This window comes from Egretta garzetta, unplaced genomic scaffold (assembly GCF_000687185.1).
Source record: "Egretta garzetta isolate BGI_Z169 unplaced genomic scaffold, ASM68718v1 scaffold430, whole genome shotgun sequence".
Classification (NCBI taxonomy): domain Eukaryota; kingdom Metazoa; phylum Chordata; class Aves; order Pelecaniformes; family Ardeidae; genus Egretta; species Egretta garzetta.
This window is the reverse complement of record NW_009258267.1, coordinates 2,049,839-2,070,553: the sequence shown is the minus strand read 5'-3', so window position 1 is coordinate 2,070,553 and position 20,715 is coordinate 2,049,839. Positions and strand designations below refer to the sequence as shown.

At 38.7% G+C, this 20,715-nt stretch overlaps 1 protein-coding gene across 3 annotated transcripts in view; it reads left to right on the top strand.

Moving 5' to 3' along the window:
- LOC104135460 (cytochrome b5 reductase 4) overlaps positions 1 to 20,715 on the top strand; it is a 38,955-nt gene that overhangs the window by 1,527 nt on the left and 16,713 nt on the right. Inside the window, exons 1-10 of one of the 3 annotated variants that reach the window (XM_035903824.1) lie at positions 592 to 642; positions 1,019 to 1,172; positions 3,676 to 3,776; positions 5,910 to 5,994; positions 9,414 to 9,455; positions 14,893 to 14,947; positions 16,533 to 16,590; positions 16,714 to 16,807; positions 17,383 to 17,415; positions 18,091 to 18,213. In XM_035903824.1, coding sequence (XP_035759717.1) covers positions 628 to 642; positions 1,019 to 1,172; positions 3,676 to 3,776; positions 5,910 to 5,994; positions 9,414 to 9,455; positions 14,893 to 14,947; positions 16,533 to 16,590; positions 16,714 to 16,807; positions 17,383 to 17,415; positions 18,091 to 18,213 — 760 coding nt within the window. In that variant the 5' untranslated portion in view covers positions 592 to 627. Of the gene's footprint in view, positions 1 to 591; positions 643 to 1,018; positions 1,173 to 3,675; positions 3,777 to 5,909; positions 5,995 to 9,413; positions 9,456 to 14,892; positions 14,948 to 16,532; positions 16,591 to 16,713; positions 16,808 to 17,382; positions 17,416 to 18,090; positions 18,214 to 20,715 lie in introns of those variants that run through there. The other 2 variants (XM_009649117.2, XM_035903836.1) reach the window with 2 other exon arrangements.

Sequence of the window (20,715 nt, the reverse complement as noted above, 5' to 3'; positions counted from 1 at the left end):
CGGTGGCCTCTCGGCTGCGGCTGGGGCAGGTTTGCCCCTGGCCGCTTCCCCCGAGAGGTCTCGTTCCCCAGCCACCGCCGGGGGGATGCGGCCCCTGGGAGCGGGCCCCCGGGCGAGGGGGCTGCCTCTGCTGCGTCGCCGAGAAGTACTTCAGTACTTCTCGTTTTAGAAGGCGGTGGCGGTAACGCTTCCTGCTCTGCCTTCCCAGGCAATTTGGGGCTTCCTCCTGCGCAGAGACGGAGACTCGCTGCTTGAAATGACTGCCCGCAGTGTGTGCGTTTTGGGTCTTCATCTTTGGAGTGGTTGTGGGGGCGCTTGGTGTCTGCAGACCTCACTTGGAACGCAAATTCGTGCTCGGTAGCATCAAATGATGTGGGTCTATGTGCCCTTTAGTTTTCTTGCTTTCTGGTTTTGCTGTAGCTTTGTAAGACTTGTGATTCTTTAACCCTGCTCCCTGCTGTTAGAGTTTAGATCAAAGGGTGGTGCTGTTGAAAAGGAAGGTGCTAGATGACCTGAAGATTTTGCTCTGCTTTTCAGGCAGGCTGTGGATAATACATCCCTGGTAAGCTAGAAGACTTTGGCCCCAGCTTTCTCTGGGTGAAAGAAAAGGGCTTGCAGAAAGTCTTTATGAATGCTGTGAGGGTGAAATTTCCTACTTTGTCCTACCTGGCCACGATTTTCAAATCTCTCTTTGTTGCTAGTAGGTTTCCAGGCCATAACTCAAATGACACTGATAAAAACTTTTTACTGTCACAGGGGGACTTGGTATCTACAGTTTGCTTTGGGAAGAATCATCTGAATGCTTGTTGGTGTTCAGTAATTCCCTTGCCTGGGTTACTATGAAGGAAGCTTCCTTAAGCAGCCTTACTGGGAGCTGAGTAGGGCTCCCAAATATCAGTGAAGGATACAGGTTGTGTTATTTCTTGTTTTGCCCGAGTCTTGGGATCTTAAGGAAGTGTATTGCATAGCTCTTTCTTTCTCTAGAGTTAATAATGTTTGTACACTTGTTATTTTTCAGGTACCTTTAAAACCAGGAAGGAGTCTTATGGACTGGATTCGGCTAACTAAAAGTGGGAAGGACTTGACTGGTTTAAAAGGGAGGCTAATTGAAGTGACGGAAAATGAGCTTGCTAAGCACAACAAGAAGGAGGACTGCTGGATATGTATAAGAGGTTGGTTGCTGTGATGTTGTTTCAGCTTTTTTGTGTCTGGCCTCTCTCTTCTGTACTTAGAGAAGAAGCAACAAAACCCAGTCAAACAGCAGCAAAAGCCACACCCCATAACAAACTGCATGCCATCTATGTTTAGGCCGGATGTAATCTTGACGTAATGGAATGCAATGTTGTTCAAGTTAGAGATTTAATGTAACAAAGGTTTTCTTTGCTTTCATGCCATTCTTAAGAAGTCTTCCAAGTGGGCATATTTTACCCCCATTTTGTGTTTGCATATGAAAATAACAAAACACAAGATTGTGAGTGGTGCCTCAAACAATGAGAGCTTAGCAAGGTATTGAAAATGCTGACTTGTACTTGTACTCCTCAGTCTCGGAGAGTTTATTATCCTTAGCAGTTGAATATTTTTAGGCGTTGCTTTAAAGCATCTAGAGACCTATAAATATTAAAAATGTTACTTAAATCTGTAGAATGGTCTTTGAGAAATAAGCGTGTAAGCCCATGTATACTTCATAAAATTTAGTAAGGCAAATGACAGTTACCACACAGAGCAGTTGTAATCGGTATCTAGCATAACAAATATCTGTGGTAACTGAACCATTCTGCTACTGTGGACAGAATCACTGCTTAAAAAAATTTGTGTTTTGGTTTTAATCTCTTTCCCCACGCAACCCCCCCTTGATTGCACCTCTGAGGCTGGTTTTTACAAGAACTCTGTCACGCTGCTTCTGTATCTGTCTTTAAAATTTCCCATCTCAGCCTCTTCTTTGTTTTAGAACTACTGATAAAAAAACAGTGTAAGTGATAATCCTGGTGGATTATCTGTTGACCTGATATGTGGGCAGGTAGTGTAAACCAACACCGTTGTGGAAAAGCTAAATCACAGAGTCAGAGAATGGCAAGGGTTGGAAGGGACCTTGGGAGATCATCCAGTCCAACCCCCCTGCTAAAGCAGGTTCACCCAGAGCAGGTTGCACAGGACATCATCCAGGCAGGCTTTGAATATCTCCAGAGGAGGAGACTCCACAACCCCCCTGGGCAGCCTGTTCCAGTGCTCTGTCACCCTCAAAGTAAAGAAATTCTTCCTCATATTCAGCTGAAACCTCATATGCTTCAGTTTGGGCCCATTGCCCCTTGTCCTGTTGCTGGGCACCACTGAGAAGAGTCTGGCTCCGTCCTCGTGACATCCGTCCTTGAGATATTTGTATGTGTTGATGAGATCCCCTCTCAGTCTTCTGGAGTTAAAGAAGATTAGGAGCTAACTTTGTTCAAAGACTGCTATGGTGATTGTCAAAGAAAAGTGTCATATAGAACATAAATACATAAAGTGGGATGTCGGGGGGGGGAGGGTTAAAAAAAGCATGAGGGATATGTAGATGAGATTTCTTTTGCTCCTGCAAGTTTGGTGGTAAATTGAACATTTGGCTAATATTCAGGAGGTCCTAACTGTGTAGATATTTACTTACGTTTTCTTGCGTGCAGTAATCGGTGCTGCACGCAAGGTGGCATAGTGGATACATCCATCAGAAGATCAGGGCAGTAAAATATGCAAAGATCCTTCCTTTGTTGTCTGGGATGATTGCTGTTACCAACTAGGATTGTCCCAAGTATGTCTCCCTGTGGCCCAGTGCTGAATGCCTACCTGCCCTGAAGTAATTAATGTACTCTTCTGAACGTGTTAAAAGCTTCTTACGAAAGCACGGGCACAGTTCCGCTTCTGGTAGTTTCCTGTTTTGATAATGTTCTGTATCTTTAAATATTCTGCTAGGTAGGCCTGCGATAATCCTCTAAGCAGCAATATGTCTGTAGTTAAATCTGTTTATAGATGCATTCTCCAGGCTTTAATTACTCTGGTGGCATAGCAACAATAATTAGGCTTCATCATTTCAGACCTATGAAGAAGCATTGTTTTATCACCCTGGAAATGCCAGGAATAGTACTTGTGTAGAAAGAATTCTGAGCCCTTTTACTGGGACAAATTTGGTACTGGAGTTGTATGCCTTTAATGAGCATAGGCTATATTTATTTTTTTATATTGCTGAATCTGAAGAATTGAAATTTTGTTGCTGATGATAGCAATTTTTCCTTATGGGAGACAGTTCATTCCCGTAGGCGTTTTATTCCGTATGTGGTGGGTGGTAGGGAAACAACTATGACAGCACTTTAAGAGTAACTTAATTGGAAGGGAGAGTGAAAAGAATTCTGTGTGCTCGACTCAAGGGTTTGTTTTGTTAAAGTCTTAACCCTGCAGGTTTCTCCAGACGTTCACTGGGACAACTGATATGGCATTGTAGGATTGGCCTCTCTCTGTAATAAAATAAGTCTTGTGCTCTATACGACTGTGAAACTTATGTTTCTGGTTTTGGAAAGTAATCTTGTTTGTTCTGATCATGTTTACTGTTTGCCGTTGCACTGTTTAATATGGACTAACCTTTTGGCTAGTTTTGGAGATAGGAGTGGTTGTAGAAATGCTGCTCATGTTTCTTTATTCCATTTTTTGCAGGATTTGTGTATAACGTCACACCATACATGGAGTATCATCCCGGTGGTGAGGATGAACTAATGAAAGCAGCAGGAACTGATGGTACAGATCTCTTTGATCAGGTGAGAACAACTGGCAGTAAATGAGACTTGCTCTCTGAATGGTATTTTGAAAAATGCAATGCATTCTGATTCTTTTTAGGGCATTCCAGTGGAAATGATGATTTGAACTTTTTCAGGTCTAAGGAAAGGCAATGAGTTACTGCTCAGAATGGCACTTATGTGTGCTGAAAGAAGCATGTAGTTTAAATGTTGTACCAGAAGACAGTGAAAATGAGACTTTTATGTTGTTGGAATGATGCTTCAATTTGACCATTTTATTAAATTACTTTTTTAGCAGAAATAGCAATAAAGCTAGCAACAACTTGAGATACCACCTTCTTAATAAATTACTACAACTGCTGTGGTTTGAGAAGCATTTGCTTCTCAGAACTTTCACTTCTTGAAAAATGCTTGTAGTATTCTTTTGTCTATTGACTTGTCAGCTGCACTATCAGCGAGCAAAGTACTAAGAAAAAATGCTGGGGCTGCTCTTAACTGATTGTTAACAAATCATAAGATGACAGTTGGTCTCTTCTTTGTTTAGCACTTCTTTAAATGTTTTGAAAAGACTCAGAAAATAGTCTGCAGAATGGGAGTATTTTCTGCACGGAATTTCTTGCAAACCTGGTGCTGTAAAAGATTCACTGAGTTGGTATTTTTCAGAAACAGGCATTCTTTGAGTCTCCTTGGCTGGCAAGGTTTGTCTGAGAAACTGGGAAAGAGCAGAAAGGAAACCTCCTCTGTTTCTGAAAGGAAATCTGTTATCCCTTTACAGTTCGTGCATTGCAGTATGTTATGCCTTTATTTGCAAAATGTTTTTAACAATGAATGTAAATAAAGGAGTGATGATGTGTTAGCTTTTTTAAGTTTATCTTTGGTTAATTCTTTCACAAATGAAGTGTTGGATTTGGGCATAATTCTCTGGTTTCAAGAAATTTGGAGTTTCTTTCTTAAAAGTTTATCCAGTGTCAAGTTGTAGCCTGGAACTCTGTAGCTGGATCGTTGTCAAGTATTGTATGATGTACTTGGAAACAGGAGTCTTGACATCAGGAGTATTTGGGGAAGGCTCTCAAGTTGTTACTAAGTTCAGATACATCCTTGCTGCGTGGTTTGGGTTTTTGGGGGGGTTTTTTGGGGTTTTTTTTTTTTTAGTTTGTTTTGTCATGGGAGCGGAAAGCAGTCTTCAGACCCTTAAAATATGCTGTTCACATTTTTGTTTCTGGCTGATGTCTTTCCTGTTCTTGTTATCCCGTCTGCTTTAGCATTCTGTGTCTGTCAGATACTGATCTCTTTAAGAGTTCAGGAGGTTGCTAGTGTTTCTCAAATTTCTGGAAAAATTAACTGTCAATTCAAAATCCTTCATTTCTGTTATCTGTATATGAGGAAACTACAACTTGTGGATGGGATTCTTTATGTTGTCTCCTTAGTTTGTCCAGTTTAAAGTTTTTATTTTTAAATCTCTTGCATACCTTTCAAATTTGTCAGGCAGCACTTTGTTTCCTTTTCTTTTCTTGTGATGTTATGATGGATGCCCTATCAGAATTGGGTTTTCTGCCATCCATTTCCTCTGCAAGTATTCTAGTTCTGGTTTGTAAAGCTACCGCTTTTTCTTCACTTTATTTGACTTTCTAAAATAGGTAATTTCCACATAATTCAGTGATAGTAAGACAGAAACAAACAGAAGTACACCAGCTTGGTAGGAGGTGTCTGTGTGTCTAAGCTACTATTCTTTAACTTTGTTTCCTTCATCCCATCTCCCTTCACTTGTATGTAAACAAGACTGATTACCCTTGTGGTAAAGACAAGGTCTTTATTTTGTTAATTGTGTACCATACGTCATATAAATGCTCTTCTGAAATATTTTCTGTAGCTCAAGGTTATGATGTTTGGATACTACAAGGCATAAAATGAATAAATTAAACTACTGTCACTTTTTCATGGTCCTATTTTTTTCATTTAATTATGTGCTATCTGTAATAGAAGTAAAAATTAGTACTGAATAATGCAATAATGTGTCTGTGTTTAAAAAAAAAAAAAACCCTGCTAAATTAATTACATTAGCCACTGTACAAAAATTAACTTTTCTATTTCAGTGCATAGAAAACAACATAGTAAGAACTACAAATTTTGTGAAAACCAATTTTGTTAATACAGGTTCATCGTTGGGTTAATTATGAATCGATGCTGAAGGAATGTCTTGTTGGGAGAATGGCTGTCAAGCCTCTTGCTGCTCCAAAAGGTAAGGGTTTTAAGAATGAAATTATTTCTATTATGCTTTATTCCAAAGTTCACTGGAAATAATGAGAAACCCTAAATCATATTTGCGAGGAGAGTCTCTGTTCTTGCATAGAGATGAAGGCTGATGCATATATCCAGCTTTTTTACAGCAGATGCCTGAAGATGAAATTATTTTATGCATGTGATAAGTAATGTACTGCTACTTTTCTTCTTCTCTTTTTAGTCATCAGAAAACAGACGTTGTGTGTTATGTGTGTATGTATATAGAAGTAAATATTTTTTTTTCCCCAAGGTTCCTCTGTCCTCTTCTGATCCCATAGGGCAAACTGTCACAAGCAACTCTCTCATTTTGAAATAGAAGTCAGTATTTTCAATCTGGTGATTTCAGCACAAGACAGAGGTCTGGCAAGTTGCATATGTATTGAGACATTTGAATACACTTTATGGCCGGAACACTTTATTGGGTCCTTTAGTTTGAATTTACTGGGAGAAAATTTTGCTGATACAACAGACTCCTCCGAGCCAGGACAGCAAGAGATGTAGTATATTGTCTTAAAATGCTGGTGATGGTTTCCAGAGACTTTAATCTTTGGTATTTGTTTTGGTTTGTAGGCCACAGCAAAAATTTCATGTACCTAGGAAGCAGACACTATTACTGAATATTGACTCTTGGCAAAACTGCAGTGAAAACATGAAAGTATTCATGTTTGCAACTGCTTTTTTCAAATTCTGTGGCATTCTTTAGTTCACAAATTCAGCCATCTCTTGTAGCTCTCCAGCTTCTGGCAAGGTGCGCTGCATACTTGCTTAGCACTTAGATCACATCACCTAACAGGTTGAGTTTGTTCTGTACATGGAGAATAGTATTTTACACCTCCATGTGTTCCTCTGTAATAGGACTGCTCTATCCATTTTTCTATAGTAGAAGTTTCAGGATAAAGGTTGCCAGCTGTGTTAAAAAAAAAAAAAAAAAAATTCTTTTGTCTGTGTCTCTTGGCCATTTCAGGCTTGAAAAAATGTAACTTTGTTAATTAAAAATAAAAGTGATGAGACTGGATTTGCTGAAATTCTTCACTGTAAAATTCTCAAAGTTTACTTTGAATCTTGGTACGGTATGTATCCTCCTCTTTTGAATAGTCAATCACATTTTTGATACTTCACTAACTTCGCTGTCAGCCAGCAATAATTCTTGTCTTGGGTCCTCCTAGACGACCACATTCAGCAAAGATTGCATTTGAAAATGGAAGAGTAAAATACAGAGTTAAGATGCATTGTTTTGAACATAGGATTAAATAGGCCCGTAAGTACAGAGGAAAGACAGGCCTTCAAATTATGGTGTAAATTGCTTCCTTTCTTTGGCAGAGGGTTAGTGTTTGGCAGTAGGGCAAGCACCAGTACTTGCTGTTTGGTAGAGTCTCAATACAGTGCAAGTAAGGCAGATGTAGGTTTGTTGGGGCACTGCTGGAAGGTTTGTGGTTGTTTAGCTTAGTTTTGTTTCCTGTGTTCTGGTGGGTTTTTTGGGAAGTTGTACAATTATTTGCTCACTGAACTGTTGAAGGAAGCTGAAGCTTGTCTTTGCATACTCCAGGTTTGGTTGTTTTTTGGTTTTTTTTTTTAAGAAAGAAGTCTTTTGAAGATGCTGATGATAGTTAATGTTTTGTCAACTTGTCTTTTGGGAACACTGCTTGATGGTATAGTAGTGACTAATAGGAATTTGTGACTTGTCCCTTTTGTGATGTTTCGGAGCAGTGGAGCTGTGTACTGAAATGTGTAGTATCTGTGCTTGCTGAGGCCAGTGCAGCAGCTACAGCAGTACCCAGGCATGTAAGAGATTATTTCAGTATCTCCCTCAGAAAACCTGTACAGCATTAAACTGCTTGCCTTCCCTTCAGGGATCTCAGCTGTAAACATTAGCATGGACATTAGTTTGTTGTCTGCTGTCTTTTAATATTGCTAATGTTTCTCGTAGACACACCTTAGTATATGTCCCTATGTTACTTCAGTGGTAACATAACTTGGGAGTTGGAATCCATGTTATATTATTGTTAATTCAGTGAGATTAGGCTGAGAGCTATGGTGTCATCCAAGGAGGAGAGGTAGGGCTGTGTCTTGGAAATGTCTCAAACTGTCCTTAAAATTGTAATTCCAGTTTTGGTGCAGTGTGTTTAAAATGTAGTGAAATAAGAGTAGACTTCTGTACACAAAAAATTACCTTTCACCAGAAACGAGTTTCTGTGAATGACTTGTCTGTCCTGGCAGAAAGCTTGAAGTTGTGTATAGCAGAATACACAGACAAATACAGCCTCAATGGAAAATTTTGTCCCATTTATCTTGTGCAGTGTTTTGGTTTTTAGCCTTACAGTGACACAACATGAAAGCCTCTGATGAAGGCAATTCTTGGTTGGCTCTGAAGTAATTTTGCAATACCAATGCTTGGTGCTTTGTTCCAGGAGCCTTTCCGTTGCTTCTCTCATAATGGCATTTTTCTTCAAGCACTGGCTGCTGTGATGCAGAGCACTGGGCAGAATTCAGAAGAAGAGGGGAGAAACATTCACATTTTGGCTTTTATAAAAGGGAGCAGGAAGAACACACTGGTTTCTCCCGCTTCCCCAAACCTGGCTCCCATAAAAGAGAATACAAAATGGGCTTTCACATTGGGACATTCTGAGATGTGCAATGTAGAGAAGGCAGAAAGGAGCTTGGGTATATGCTGGGGGCCAGTTTCCCCACAGATTTGCTATGAGCAGAAGGATATGTGGCTGAGAGGTGCAGTAGTGCCTTTCCCTTACATATGAATTTATACTGTGTAATTCACCTGCTTGGTCTTCATCCATTTTTTTTCTGCTAGTATTTGTTTGGAGTAGTTGCAGCATACTGTAGGTTTAATGAAAAACTCGGATAAAAACTTGTCAAATAAAACTTATTTGACAGAAGCAACTTATACAAAGATTTTCTTTTTCCTGGGTTTCAGCCAAGGACTGGGTTTAGATTGCCAGGGATTGGTCAGATTTAGTCTCTACTAAAGGTCAGATTTAGTGGCTACTCTGTCATGAGAGAAGTGTCATCGAAAGTCTGACAGACTTAGTGAGCTTCTTAGCTATGAAGTTTATAATTGCACAAGATAATTGGTGATGTTTGTTTTGAGGTGCCAGAATTCTTGTGTCTCCTACCCTCTAGTGCTGTGCAACTTTTGCATTTTTAACATAGTATTCTTTATAATTCTACCTAATCTTTTAGAATGGTAATCAGTGCTGCATTTATTTGTGACTTCTTGATGTCTGATGTGTCCTGGTCAATCAGTTAATGTTTTGGAAGGTTTATTTGGAGATCCTTACTTTGGCTTAATTCTTTAGCATGATGTGTTCAAGTACTGTGCCGTAACTTCTTATTGTCGTGCTCGTTTTTTCTTAATGCTTGTAGAGACTTCTTCTACTCTATCTGAAGAGAAGAAACAGCTTAATGGTAAGTATTCACCTGGAGTGAGGTGGGGAGTAAGTCTTAAACTTCTTTGAATGTTATCAAATGAGCAGTGTTTATCCAGAGTTCTCTCTGTCTTTATGTGTGATCTGATCTTGAGGCTCTAGTGAGCTGTGGAAATTACAGAAGGCAAAATACTAATTGGATATTGTGAATTCAGTGTTTAAAAGTATTTTAAGACTGCAGTAGAGTAGTATAGATAAGGGAGGTATGAGATGGACAAGCTTTCTGCTTGAGTTCGACAAGACAGGTCACAAATTACTGTGTGCGATGAAATCTGCTACTACAAAATTGCCAGGCTTTTTGATCCTTCTGTGTATCAGAAAAGCTAGGTGACTATGGGGCTGAAGTAGCAGAGAAAAAACAAGATCTTGGGGAACATTTAAAACTAATAAGTCTCTACTAAAAGCTGGAAGGTCATCACTGGGAAACGAGTTGAAATGGAGGTGAATTAGCTGATCACAGCATGACTGAACTACTTGAGATGTAACTGCGAGAATGACTGGGCTGACAATTGGTGTAGCTTTAAGAGAAGCAAGTATAGTCCTGTGAATGTATCAGGAGGTTCATGGTAGTTCTTGTAGAGATGGGGAAGCGTTCAGGCCTTCACGGAGCCCTTCCTTGAGTGTAGCTTTGGTTGCTAGCGATCAAGAACTATGCATTTGATTTTGATGCTTTTAGGGAAATGTTACAGACTGATTAGTCATATTAGTATAAGACGCTTCCTAAAATAATATGTCTTATGAAGTCCCATCAGATGAGGTGTGATGGGGGTATGTTGTTGGAGCAAATAAGATGAACACCTGTGAAGGGAAGTAATACAATTTGAACTCAAGACTGACCTGTTGGCATGAAAGGGGACAGATGCAAATCAGTCATGGAAAAGTCTAGGCTGAAACTTTGGAAAAGGATTCTAGAGCTTTCAGATTTTGGGAGTGGCAGGAGGAGCAGAAACCTAGATGTGTCTTAAGGTGAAGCCAAAGTAGTGCTCAGGGTGGTGCCCTAGCAAGTCCAGGCACAGTGAGGAGAAGATAGCTTGTTCATGCTTTCTCTGGTGAATTTGAGTTCCCGTTTGTTTTCTTCTTTCTCATGCTGTCTTCCTTGCCCTCCCTTTGTGTTCTGTCAGTGTTGTATTTGACTTCTAAAAGGCAGTTTACCTTCTAGTGTGCACAAACATTGAGCTACAAAGAAGTTAAACATACATCATATAAAAGTAAGCAAGACTGATTTTATTTGTTCCTATTTTGCTCTATTGCCTTATAAGACGTTACGCTAAACTTCAATAGGGTCTGCTGCCTGAGTTCTTTTTTCTTCAGCAACAAACAAGTTCTTGGAACCTGTTAATCTTGCTTTGAAGGACAGGAAGAATTTGAAAACAAGCTCTGCTTTACTCCATCAGAATGATATCACTAGCAACTAGTAGTCATTAAATACACCATAAATATTTTGTATTCAAGTAGAAGACCAATTTTATCATCTGTTTCAATGTTCTCCTCCTCTTGCTTATTTTGGTTCATGAATACGTTACTTTTTGTTCTTGTCTAGCTGTCCAGAGCTTTCCTACCTATGCATCTTTCATATTTACATTGTATCCAGGTAAAGAGAAAGTGATATTCCCTCTCTCTTCTTTCTCGGTTCCCCTCCTGCTGCTAGCAATAACTTTTCTTGTCCAGATTATGTGACTTGTCAGAAGACATAGGAAATTATTCTGATGGTAGTTTTCAACGAAATTACCAAAATACTGATGCTTGCCTGTTGTATTCAGTTCACCTGCTTGGCAAGACTTTTTCCAAAATAGGAGAAGTGAGTTCCTGAGGTTACCTTCCATGAGGTTTTTCATATTCAGTTGTTGTGTCTCAGTGCTTAGCTCTTATAAATCTAAGTCAAAATGAGTCTAGAAATAAGCATTTCAGGCTTCTCTTGCCCACTTTCAGACAATGGTATAGGCTCTCATTTTTTGGAAGTTGTTGGCACTGCTGAAGACATTTATGTCTTCTCAATATATAAATAATAATTGTAGTTGGAGTGTGCTCAACTTAAATGTATCCTTGATGTTTGTGAACATCAGTTGTATGTAATGCAAGGGCAATTAAAGCTGAAGTTTTCAGAATATATTGCTAGTGATAACAGTCAGCGTGGGTGTAGCCTAATGTGCTCTTCAACATCTGTTCATACTTGAGTTTCAAACAAAAGACATCAACATTTCAAAACGCTGACATTACCAAAGCATGCCTGAAAACTTCATTTGTTTGAGAACAAATATATATCAAAGATGTATTTTAAAAATTATCTTTTCAGCCTTGCACTTCTGAGCTAAACTGAATTTCACCGGAGTAATTATGGTGATGATTTTTGTAATATTAATAGTAAAAAAAATTACTTGGGCAGTTCCACCATCTGAAAACAAGCTGGTGTTTGAGTATATGCACATCAGACCTTGAAAAAACTTACGGTGTGGAAAAGGGCGATGGGAGGAGAGTCTATACCTGAAACTCTAGCTCAAAAAGCCTAAATATTGAGCTTCAGCCAGCTGGAATTCTTTAGCATAGATAATAGAAGTGTTCATATTTTTCTTAGTAATATTTGGAGTTTACAACTATGGTTCAAGCTTGTTCTGGATCTTCTAAGAACAAAGAAAACAATAAGTACAGAAAGCTTTCAGAGCATCCTAAAATAGTTTAGATTGAAAGAAACATCTGGAGCTTGTTTGGTCCAGTCTCCTGCTCAAAGCAGGGTGAACCTCGATACTATATCAGATGGCTCATGAACAACCCCACCCTCATGGGAAGGGAAGAGTCATGGTATTTTAGTTTTTCTTTTGTTGTTCTGGTTTGTTTTGTTTTGTTTTGTTTTTTAAATATACATAACCTGAATTTTCACTGCTATTTGTCTATTGCCTCTTGTCCTTCTGCTGTGCCCCTCTGAGAAGAGTCTGGCTATCTTCTGTATACTTTCTTCTCTCCCACCCCCTTCTCTTTAGATAGTTGAAGACTGCAGTTGGATTTCGCCCTTAGCCTTCTGCAGGCCGAATGAACACAGTTCTCTCAGCCTCCTTTCATATATCCTGTGCTCCAGCTGCTGACCACCTTGATGGCCTTTCCCTGGACTTGATCTGGTATATCAATATCTGCCCTGCACTGGGGAGCCAAAACTGGACACAGTACTCCAGATGTGGTCTCACAAATGCTGAACAGAGAGGAAGAATCACTTCTCTTTAACTGATTGCTATGCTCTTGCCCAGGGTAAAGTTGGCCTTCATCACCACAAGGATGCAGCATCTGCCCAAGTTCAGCTGGTCTGCTAAGTCCCTGCAAGGTTTTCTGCAAAGCTGCTTTCTATCCAGTCAGGCCCCCCACTCCCTTTGTTGCATTCAGCTTTTTTTTTTTCTCCCCCCCCAGGTGCAAAATTTTGCATTTACTTTTGAGCTTCATGGAGGCTTTTGTCAGCCCATTTCTTCACTCTGTCTGGGTCCCTTTGAATGATAGCCATAATCTCTTGTGTTTTGACTGCTTCCCATGATTTGTTACTGCTCACATACGTCCTGACAGCGTGTGCCCTTTAGATTGCTGATGACAGTACGAAACAGTATCGTCATTCCCCATTCCCTAGGGAATACCAGCTGTAACTAATCACCAGTTGGACTTTGTACTGTTGAACATACCTTTTGTGACTGGCAGTCCTACTATTTTTCTATCTAGATTGTAATCCACCTGTCAAACCCAGCTCTCTCCAATGAGATGAGGATGTGAGAAGCTCTATCACTAGCCTTGCTATCCCATGGGAGATGCTCTTGTGAGATGCAGGGTTGTAATTCTGTTGTCCATCCTGGTTATCTTAAACTCCTTCATTTCATGCCTCCCATCAGCTTTTGGCTTTACCACCAGCTTTTCTTTATTTATGACCGCCATGACCAGTAAAGCGCTTTCCTTAATTGGTTCACTGATCACCTGAATTATTATCTTTTTATTGCAGTGTGACTTCTTGTTTTCACATAGCATCTTACAGTATTTCAGAATAATTTGTAAATAACCTGGTTTGCCAGAATGTTCTATTTTATTGTGACTGTCCATATATTTCTGTTGACCTGCAAAAGTAAACAGGAGTGTGTATGACTATGAATTCCTCCTATGCATGGAGGCCAACCTAAGGGTATGACATATGTCCTCAAGAAAGGCTTAGCCTTTGAGAATGCTTTTATCATTAGGTGATTGGTTTTCTTTTGCAATCATCTGACTGCTCTGCCATTTAGCTTCCTTGGCAGCTGCAGATGGTGTATACTTAAGGGTAATTAAGGATCAAAGAATAAGTAATTCCAGTGAGTTTAATTGCTTCGGGTTAATTCCCCCATCTGGATGATCAAATAGTTGTGACAGATTGAATTAGACCAGAGTGGCTCTGTTTGTTTTTATCTACTTCCCACATGGTGGAGCCACTCAATTACGGTGTTTAAGCTTGTAGTCAAACTACAAAACTTACTGGTGTTTAGAAGATAATCACCTTGGTAACTGAGAATTCATACGTTAATTATTTTATGCATAGCCATTTCAGGTTTGCAAGGTTTGCCTTTGAATGGGCTTGATACCAGCTGTTACCAACTGTTATCTTAGACTTCTGCCTAACCATTGTCCAGGAAAACTCCTGCTGTTCATGTGGTGTTACAAATTGTACTATATTTCAATCCTCCATCGTGATTCTATATAACTTCTTTGTGTTAAAATCGATGAAGGATTGCGGGTGCTGTTCTCTGTCATCTCTGCTCAAGTTTTTGCCAAATAAGTTCAGTTTCTATTAGGTCAGTTCACGTTTTCAAAGACTGACCAAGTGTTGCCTCCCAGCAAAGGCTTTTTCAAACTGTTTCATGTTGTTTAATAATTAAAGTGAGTAGCTGAGTTCTGTGAAAATTCCTAGCAAAGTGCAAAGTAGAGAGATTAAGGTATCTTTGCATAACTGACTGACATGAAATTTTGCTTGTGAATTGGCTTAGACTGGACGTCCCAAATTGAATTTGTTCATCTGAATTGTATAAACAAATAGTTCTGTTAAAGGAAATTCATTCAAGTAACTTTTTTTCCGTGCTTCACTATCACAGGGTGTGAAAGCACAAGCTAACAGCAGATGAAACTGAGACCAAGCTACATGTAGTGGAAGGGCTGCACGTACAGGTTCTGTTGTATAAAGAACTCTTAATTTCTGAAATAGAACTTCATGTTCTAGGAGCCTGCTCTCCAAGACAAAGTGCTGAATAAAAAACAAAATTTAAAAAGTACATGGATATTTCTGGCTGCCTGTGGAAATAAAGCCACTAAATATTGTGGAGGTGTATTTAGAACATTTAGTTTAAAAAAACCAAAACATCTCTGATTATGATTTCTATTAAGTGAGCATCACAGCAAATATTTTAATGACTGTCTGTGTGTCTCAGGTGTGCTTCCTGAGAAGAAAATACTGGGTGCTTCTGCTAAAGATTTAACTCCAAGGTAAGCCTTTGTCTTTTGAACATTCTTTTTAATAATTCAGTGCAGTTCTTAGTAAATGCAGGCCACTTCTTCCACGGTTATTTTGTGATGTTTCAGCTAAATAAGTATATATCTTTATCATCCTCTTGTAAGTGGGAAAGTTGAGGTTCAGATTTAAACAACTTGCCAAAGGTCATATTGACCATATAGGCAGATGATGATGCAAGGGTTTTGGCTTGCTGTGCTGGTTTCTAACACTTGCACTGCCTTGCATCGTATACAAATGCATGGCTTATTTTTGCAGGCTCCTCAGCCTTGCTTCTTGAGAAAACTCCTGGAACGTGATTCCAACTGGGCTGATTACTTTTTTGACTTTATTTAATTTGTCCATAAACGTATCAGTTGGCATGTCTTGGAAAAGTATTTCATTTCAAGCTGGAATATGTTAAGATACGATAGCTGTATTCAAGTTTCTGCAATATGCAAAGCAGGCCCTTAAACCCCAACTGTGATATGCCTGCTGTTGTTGCTGAGGTATCATTTTACCCCAGGATGCCTTAAGTCACCAAGGTTCAGTTTCTCATTTTTCATCAAAATCTCCTGTGAACGTGTCATCTCTGGGCTAGTTACATGCAGTTAGATAAAATACTGTGGCTTGTGAACAACTGGAACGTGGCTTCTCTTCTGGAGCACTGCCCAAACCTTGCCACCTTTCTTCCCATGTGTGTCTGGCATGTTCTGGTGTGTGACCAGAAGGTGTGCAGCCTATAACATGTTGGCTGTCAGGAGTGTCTGCTGGAGGGGGCATCCTCCTTCTCTGCCTTCTTTTCTGGTCCAGGAGTCCAAACAGTAGACGGAAGTGGTTAGGACATTGGGGAAGGGAAAAGATGGTAGTAATATAGATGCAAGAGGTTAACTTTGTTGAGGGGACAGAGTTGACTTCCAGCTGGGTTGCAATCCCAGCCCGTGAAAGTCAAGTGAGAACTATAGGTATACATGGTGGGGAGCCAGGCAGGAGATTGTCAGGTCCCCATGAAAACAGGTAGAGAAAGGAATAGCTTTTCTGGGGTTGGGTGCATAAGTTACTTCTTGGCAACTGTAAGGCCATACAGACAATTAGCATTTGAAGGCTTTCTGTTTCTCACCCTGGATTTGGATTACAAGGTTTGGGCAGCTTGGGAACATAGGAATGTAAAAGCTTGATTTGGAGAGATGAAGGGAACTGTGGTTTTGTGGTATGTGCATGGAATCTATAACTCTTGGAAGCCACTCTGGCTATTTAATACTTTTGTCTGGAGTCAAGGATTTTAATCATCTTGTTAGGAAGTTTCCTATGCTGCAAAGAGGATGCACATGCTTTTTAAGTAAAACCATGTGATTTTAGCTACAATGTGCTGACTATCAGGATGCATAATTAGACTGTTCTTCTTTTAATAGTCTTTTCAAAATTATTGGCTCTGGACTTATCTCATCAAAAAATACTAAATAATGTGTTTGTCTTGTAAATTCATATGAGAAGCTATACTTGAAAACTGCTAACTAAATGTACTTTGGTATGCCCAAAGAAAGTATATATTTTTTTCTTCACTGTATTTTTTGTTTACAGTTATGACTGGTTCCAGACGGATAGTTTGGTCACCATTGTCATATATACTAAGCAGAAGGTAAGTGTATTTTATTAAAGGGAGAGTTACAAGATCCAGTTGTTACCCAGCTTAAATTCTGGGAGAACTTTGTTAAAATGTTTTTGTTTTGGTTTGTTTTTTTTTTTGCCTTGCCTCTGAAAGGTTATGAATGCAGAGTTGGTGATAGTTGATTGTCAAGACAAACAATTAAGGGGAGAGATCATCGTGGATGACCACTCGTATCTTGTAGAAGTTGGTAGGTACTGTAATTTTGCAGTTGAAAATACTGACTTTTGATGAGAGGGTTTTAATACAGTAGAATGAAATCATATGCTTTTTACATATACCAATTAATATTTTATTCCTCTTATTAGAGATGAGTACTTTAAAGTACCTTGATGTAAAGGAATTACATTGTTTATCTACTCACGTCTTCTTTAGTATGTACTTAATTATTTACGTGTGGAATAAGGCATAGTAAGAAATCAATGCAAAAGTCATGTAAAGTTTTGCTTCAAATGTGTTTTCAATAGTTATTAAAATGCTTTTATTCAAAAAGGGCAAGTGGAATGATTTAGATAAATGCAGATTGGTAGCTTTACATGACTTATTGTTTAATGTGGAAAATTCTGCCTTTCTTAATGTTATGTATTAGGCCTGCAGAAGTCACTGGGACTGATACGATGCATGAGTGAAACTTCAGGGCCAGATAAAGATGCATAGGGTTCCAGGCTCATTAGTTCAGTCAGTATTTCTAGCTGTATGCACATATGAAGACTAGAATGGAATTTTGGTTTTGCTTAAAATAATGTTTGTTTCTCTTTATTTCAGACCTGGATCATGCAGTTCAAGAAGACTTGGCTGGTAAGTTCTGTCTCTTGCAGCACTTCTGTAGCTCTTCTAATACCAGAACATGGAACTTCAGTTTATTTTTCTGACTCATCAGATACTTTAGTTTTGCTTACCACTAGGTTCTGATGCAATCAAATCAAACCATAAAATTGAATAATTTTTTTAAAGATTGTGGCATTTAGGCCTGTGAAAGTAATAAGTTGATGGTGCTCTGATCCCTCTGAATATGACTAAATGTTAAAATAATTAGAAGTTAGTTCTGTTGTGTATTTGTAAACTGTTCTTTGCTTAGACTGGGATTTTCTTGGATTTGATTATTCATTCAAATGCTCTTGAAAAGAAAGGAAGAAGTAAATCGTGGTAGTTACCAATTTCCAGTAAATGAAGGCTCTGAATTAATGAGCATTCTTTGACCAGATGGGCTATGAAGCTTTTTGCAATGTATTTAGTAAATAAGATACATTAATTATGCATATTAAGCTAGTGCTTGTTGTTTTAAGTGCATTGTAAAACATTATAAAGAGAGAGCTGAAGTACATTTAATTTGATATTTTAATTTAACAGATTAATTCTGTGTGTCTTGAGAAATGACTAATCCTAAAATTTCATTATAATGGAAGAGTGCAACTTTTTTTTTTTGTACAAAATGTAACTAAAAGTAACAGTGTGAAACCTTTTCTCTTTTAGTGAATATTGCTGAAAAAATTGGGAAAGTAGAGATTATCTTAAAGAAAAAGGATAGCATTCACTGGAAAATGCTGGGACAGCCCTTGGAGGGTCATAATACGTTTATCAAATGCACAGACAGAGGTAAGCCATTTCATGGCTATGTTACCAATTGTTTTAAGACTTTTTGGAGCATGCTTAGGCGTATTTAGTTTCTCTCAGGATTTTCTTTTCCTGTAGTCATACTTCATTTCTTTCAGGAATGTTCTCTGGTCTTGTTGAAAGCTGCTCAGGAATTCTCCTTGAAAGGGTTCAGCTTAGAGGTGGTTTTTTGCTTTGCTTTGTTGGTTTGTTTTGTCCTGCAATAGAACTGGAGGGCTTCCAGTCTTGTGGAAAGACTGGTAGAACCTAGAAGGGGAAGGTGAAGCCTGCTTGAGTGTTGTTGCATCTCATGGCTACCTGTGTGCTTAATATCCTTTCTGTCCACATGAAAACCTCAGTAGATCCTGAGGGTATAGTGCATGGCCTTGTGTCAGTCATTACAGGAGTAACTGTAGTAAAGGAACAAGACCCTCCACTTCCAATTGTTACTATACTGTAGTAATGTCTTTCAACGCTGTAATGTTGTTCCAGCACATTGCACCTTTGTAACTTGAGCTATGATAAGGCACTTCAAGCTGGCACATCAGCCAGCTCTGAATAACCTGATGTATCTGTAAGAAGCAGTAGATGTAATATATGAGTTAATTTTTTGGTAATGGAATAGTATGAACTTGATGCAGCACCGAAGTGTATTACCCTTATCAGTGTGCTGCTTTTTTTTAACAGCTAAATTAAAAATTTCTGCACAATTACATTATATAAGCATGCTCCTGATGTTATTGCAGCTGTCCAGTTTCTCAAAAGCCCTCTCAGCCCTCTGTCTAATAATGCTCTAAAGTTGACTGTTTGATGTTAGTCCGCCTTACTATATGTGAAAGCAAAGCTGTACATTTTTAAGAGCTAATTAAACGTTGATCACAGTGTTGTACACCTCTTACTGGCTCTCAGTTACGCTACTTAGGCCTCTAAAGCTGAGATATTACTGTGGTACAAAAAGGAAGACAGACTGCATAAAAGCATGTCTCTTTAGCTACCTTTAGCTTATATAGAATGTAATTTTTCTTATGAGAGTTTCAGAAACTGTTGAGTCATCCACTGTAATATTAGATTTTTTTCAGTATAATCCTCTGTGTTTAAGGGGATACAGTTTGGACTAATATGTTGTCCACTATCCATTGCTCATTTTTCTCCCTCCTTATTTATCACTTTACATGATTATGGAAAACAAAATGAGGAAAAGTACCTGAAAGAACAAGAGTGTAGAATATAGTGGTTTTATAGATCCTTTGCAAATGAGGAATGTGAGGATAATTGGATGAAGCTGTCAAAAATCCAAATTGATTTTAGTAACCAATGCTTCCTAGATGATTATTCTGCATTTTTTTCCAAGAAGTGTTTCCAACATAGCATTTGTTATGTTATGCAGAGAAGTGTTACAGGTATTGGATAACTGAAATATGTATCACTGACTGAGTTCAGATAGTTTAAACTGAATCTCCAGAAAACTTAAGTTAAAGGGGTTGCTGAGCCTGAGTTTCTTCAGTTCCCTGATTACAAAGGTGATGAATCTAGCAAATATATTGATTACTATGGCTTTTAAATCCCTACTCCAGAAACTTTTATTCTGCAGGTTTTATTACATTTTCAAAACCCCAAATTTGAAATTGAACATGCCAGAAGTTTTATAGAGGAAGAATGTTTAGGCCTAGATGTCTTTCCTCTATTGCAACGCTTTGCTTTCAGCTCAGCGATAAAATCTGTGTTGGAGGCTTCTGTTCACTCAGTTTAGTCTTAAGTAGTCACTCACTCTTTCAGCTTAGAATTGTGCTCTCTTACTCTTAAATTGCAGAGTTTTCAATTTTGCTTCCACTTTTGTGGGAGCAAAATAATGTTATGGGTGAAGAAACTCCTATCTTGTGCAGTATGAGCACAGAAATAGTAATTAACAACTCTAGATAATTTCCTTGTCTTTACTGGGTGTGCAGTTGGTTTTATATGTAAAACTACTTTTTATGAAGCAAAATAACTTTATTCCGGAAATAAAATCAAGACCTCCAGCCTGGTAAGTAATTCTGACCTCAAATGAATTGATGCATTTTATTGATGAGGTTAAATAGATCTTTGTAGAGAATATTAGCTTGTTCTTTGATAAACTGCAGAAATGCTTTGTATGGAGTGTCTGGCAGATACAGAGGTTCTCCTTAACACTATGTACACTTTAGTTTGTTTTGCATGCTGGGATAGTAGTATTATCAAGTTTGTATGCATGAGGTTTGCCTATTTACCGGTGCCCACACTAGGAGTGATTTTAACACAGGCAGAGCATAATGTCAGGTACCAGTAAAGTACAATAAACCCTGCAGTAAGATAGCATAAGTGTGTATGCTGCTGACTGGACTCTGATTCACTATAGATACTTACCCACTTACACTATGCCAGTGTGTAGCCGTGATAAAAGATCATTGAGGACTGCAAACAGGGCAGAGGAAGGACGTACTAGCTTTGTAAATAGCTGTACTTACTTATCACTTGCTATTAAAAAAC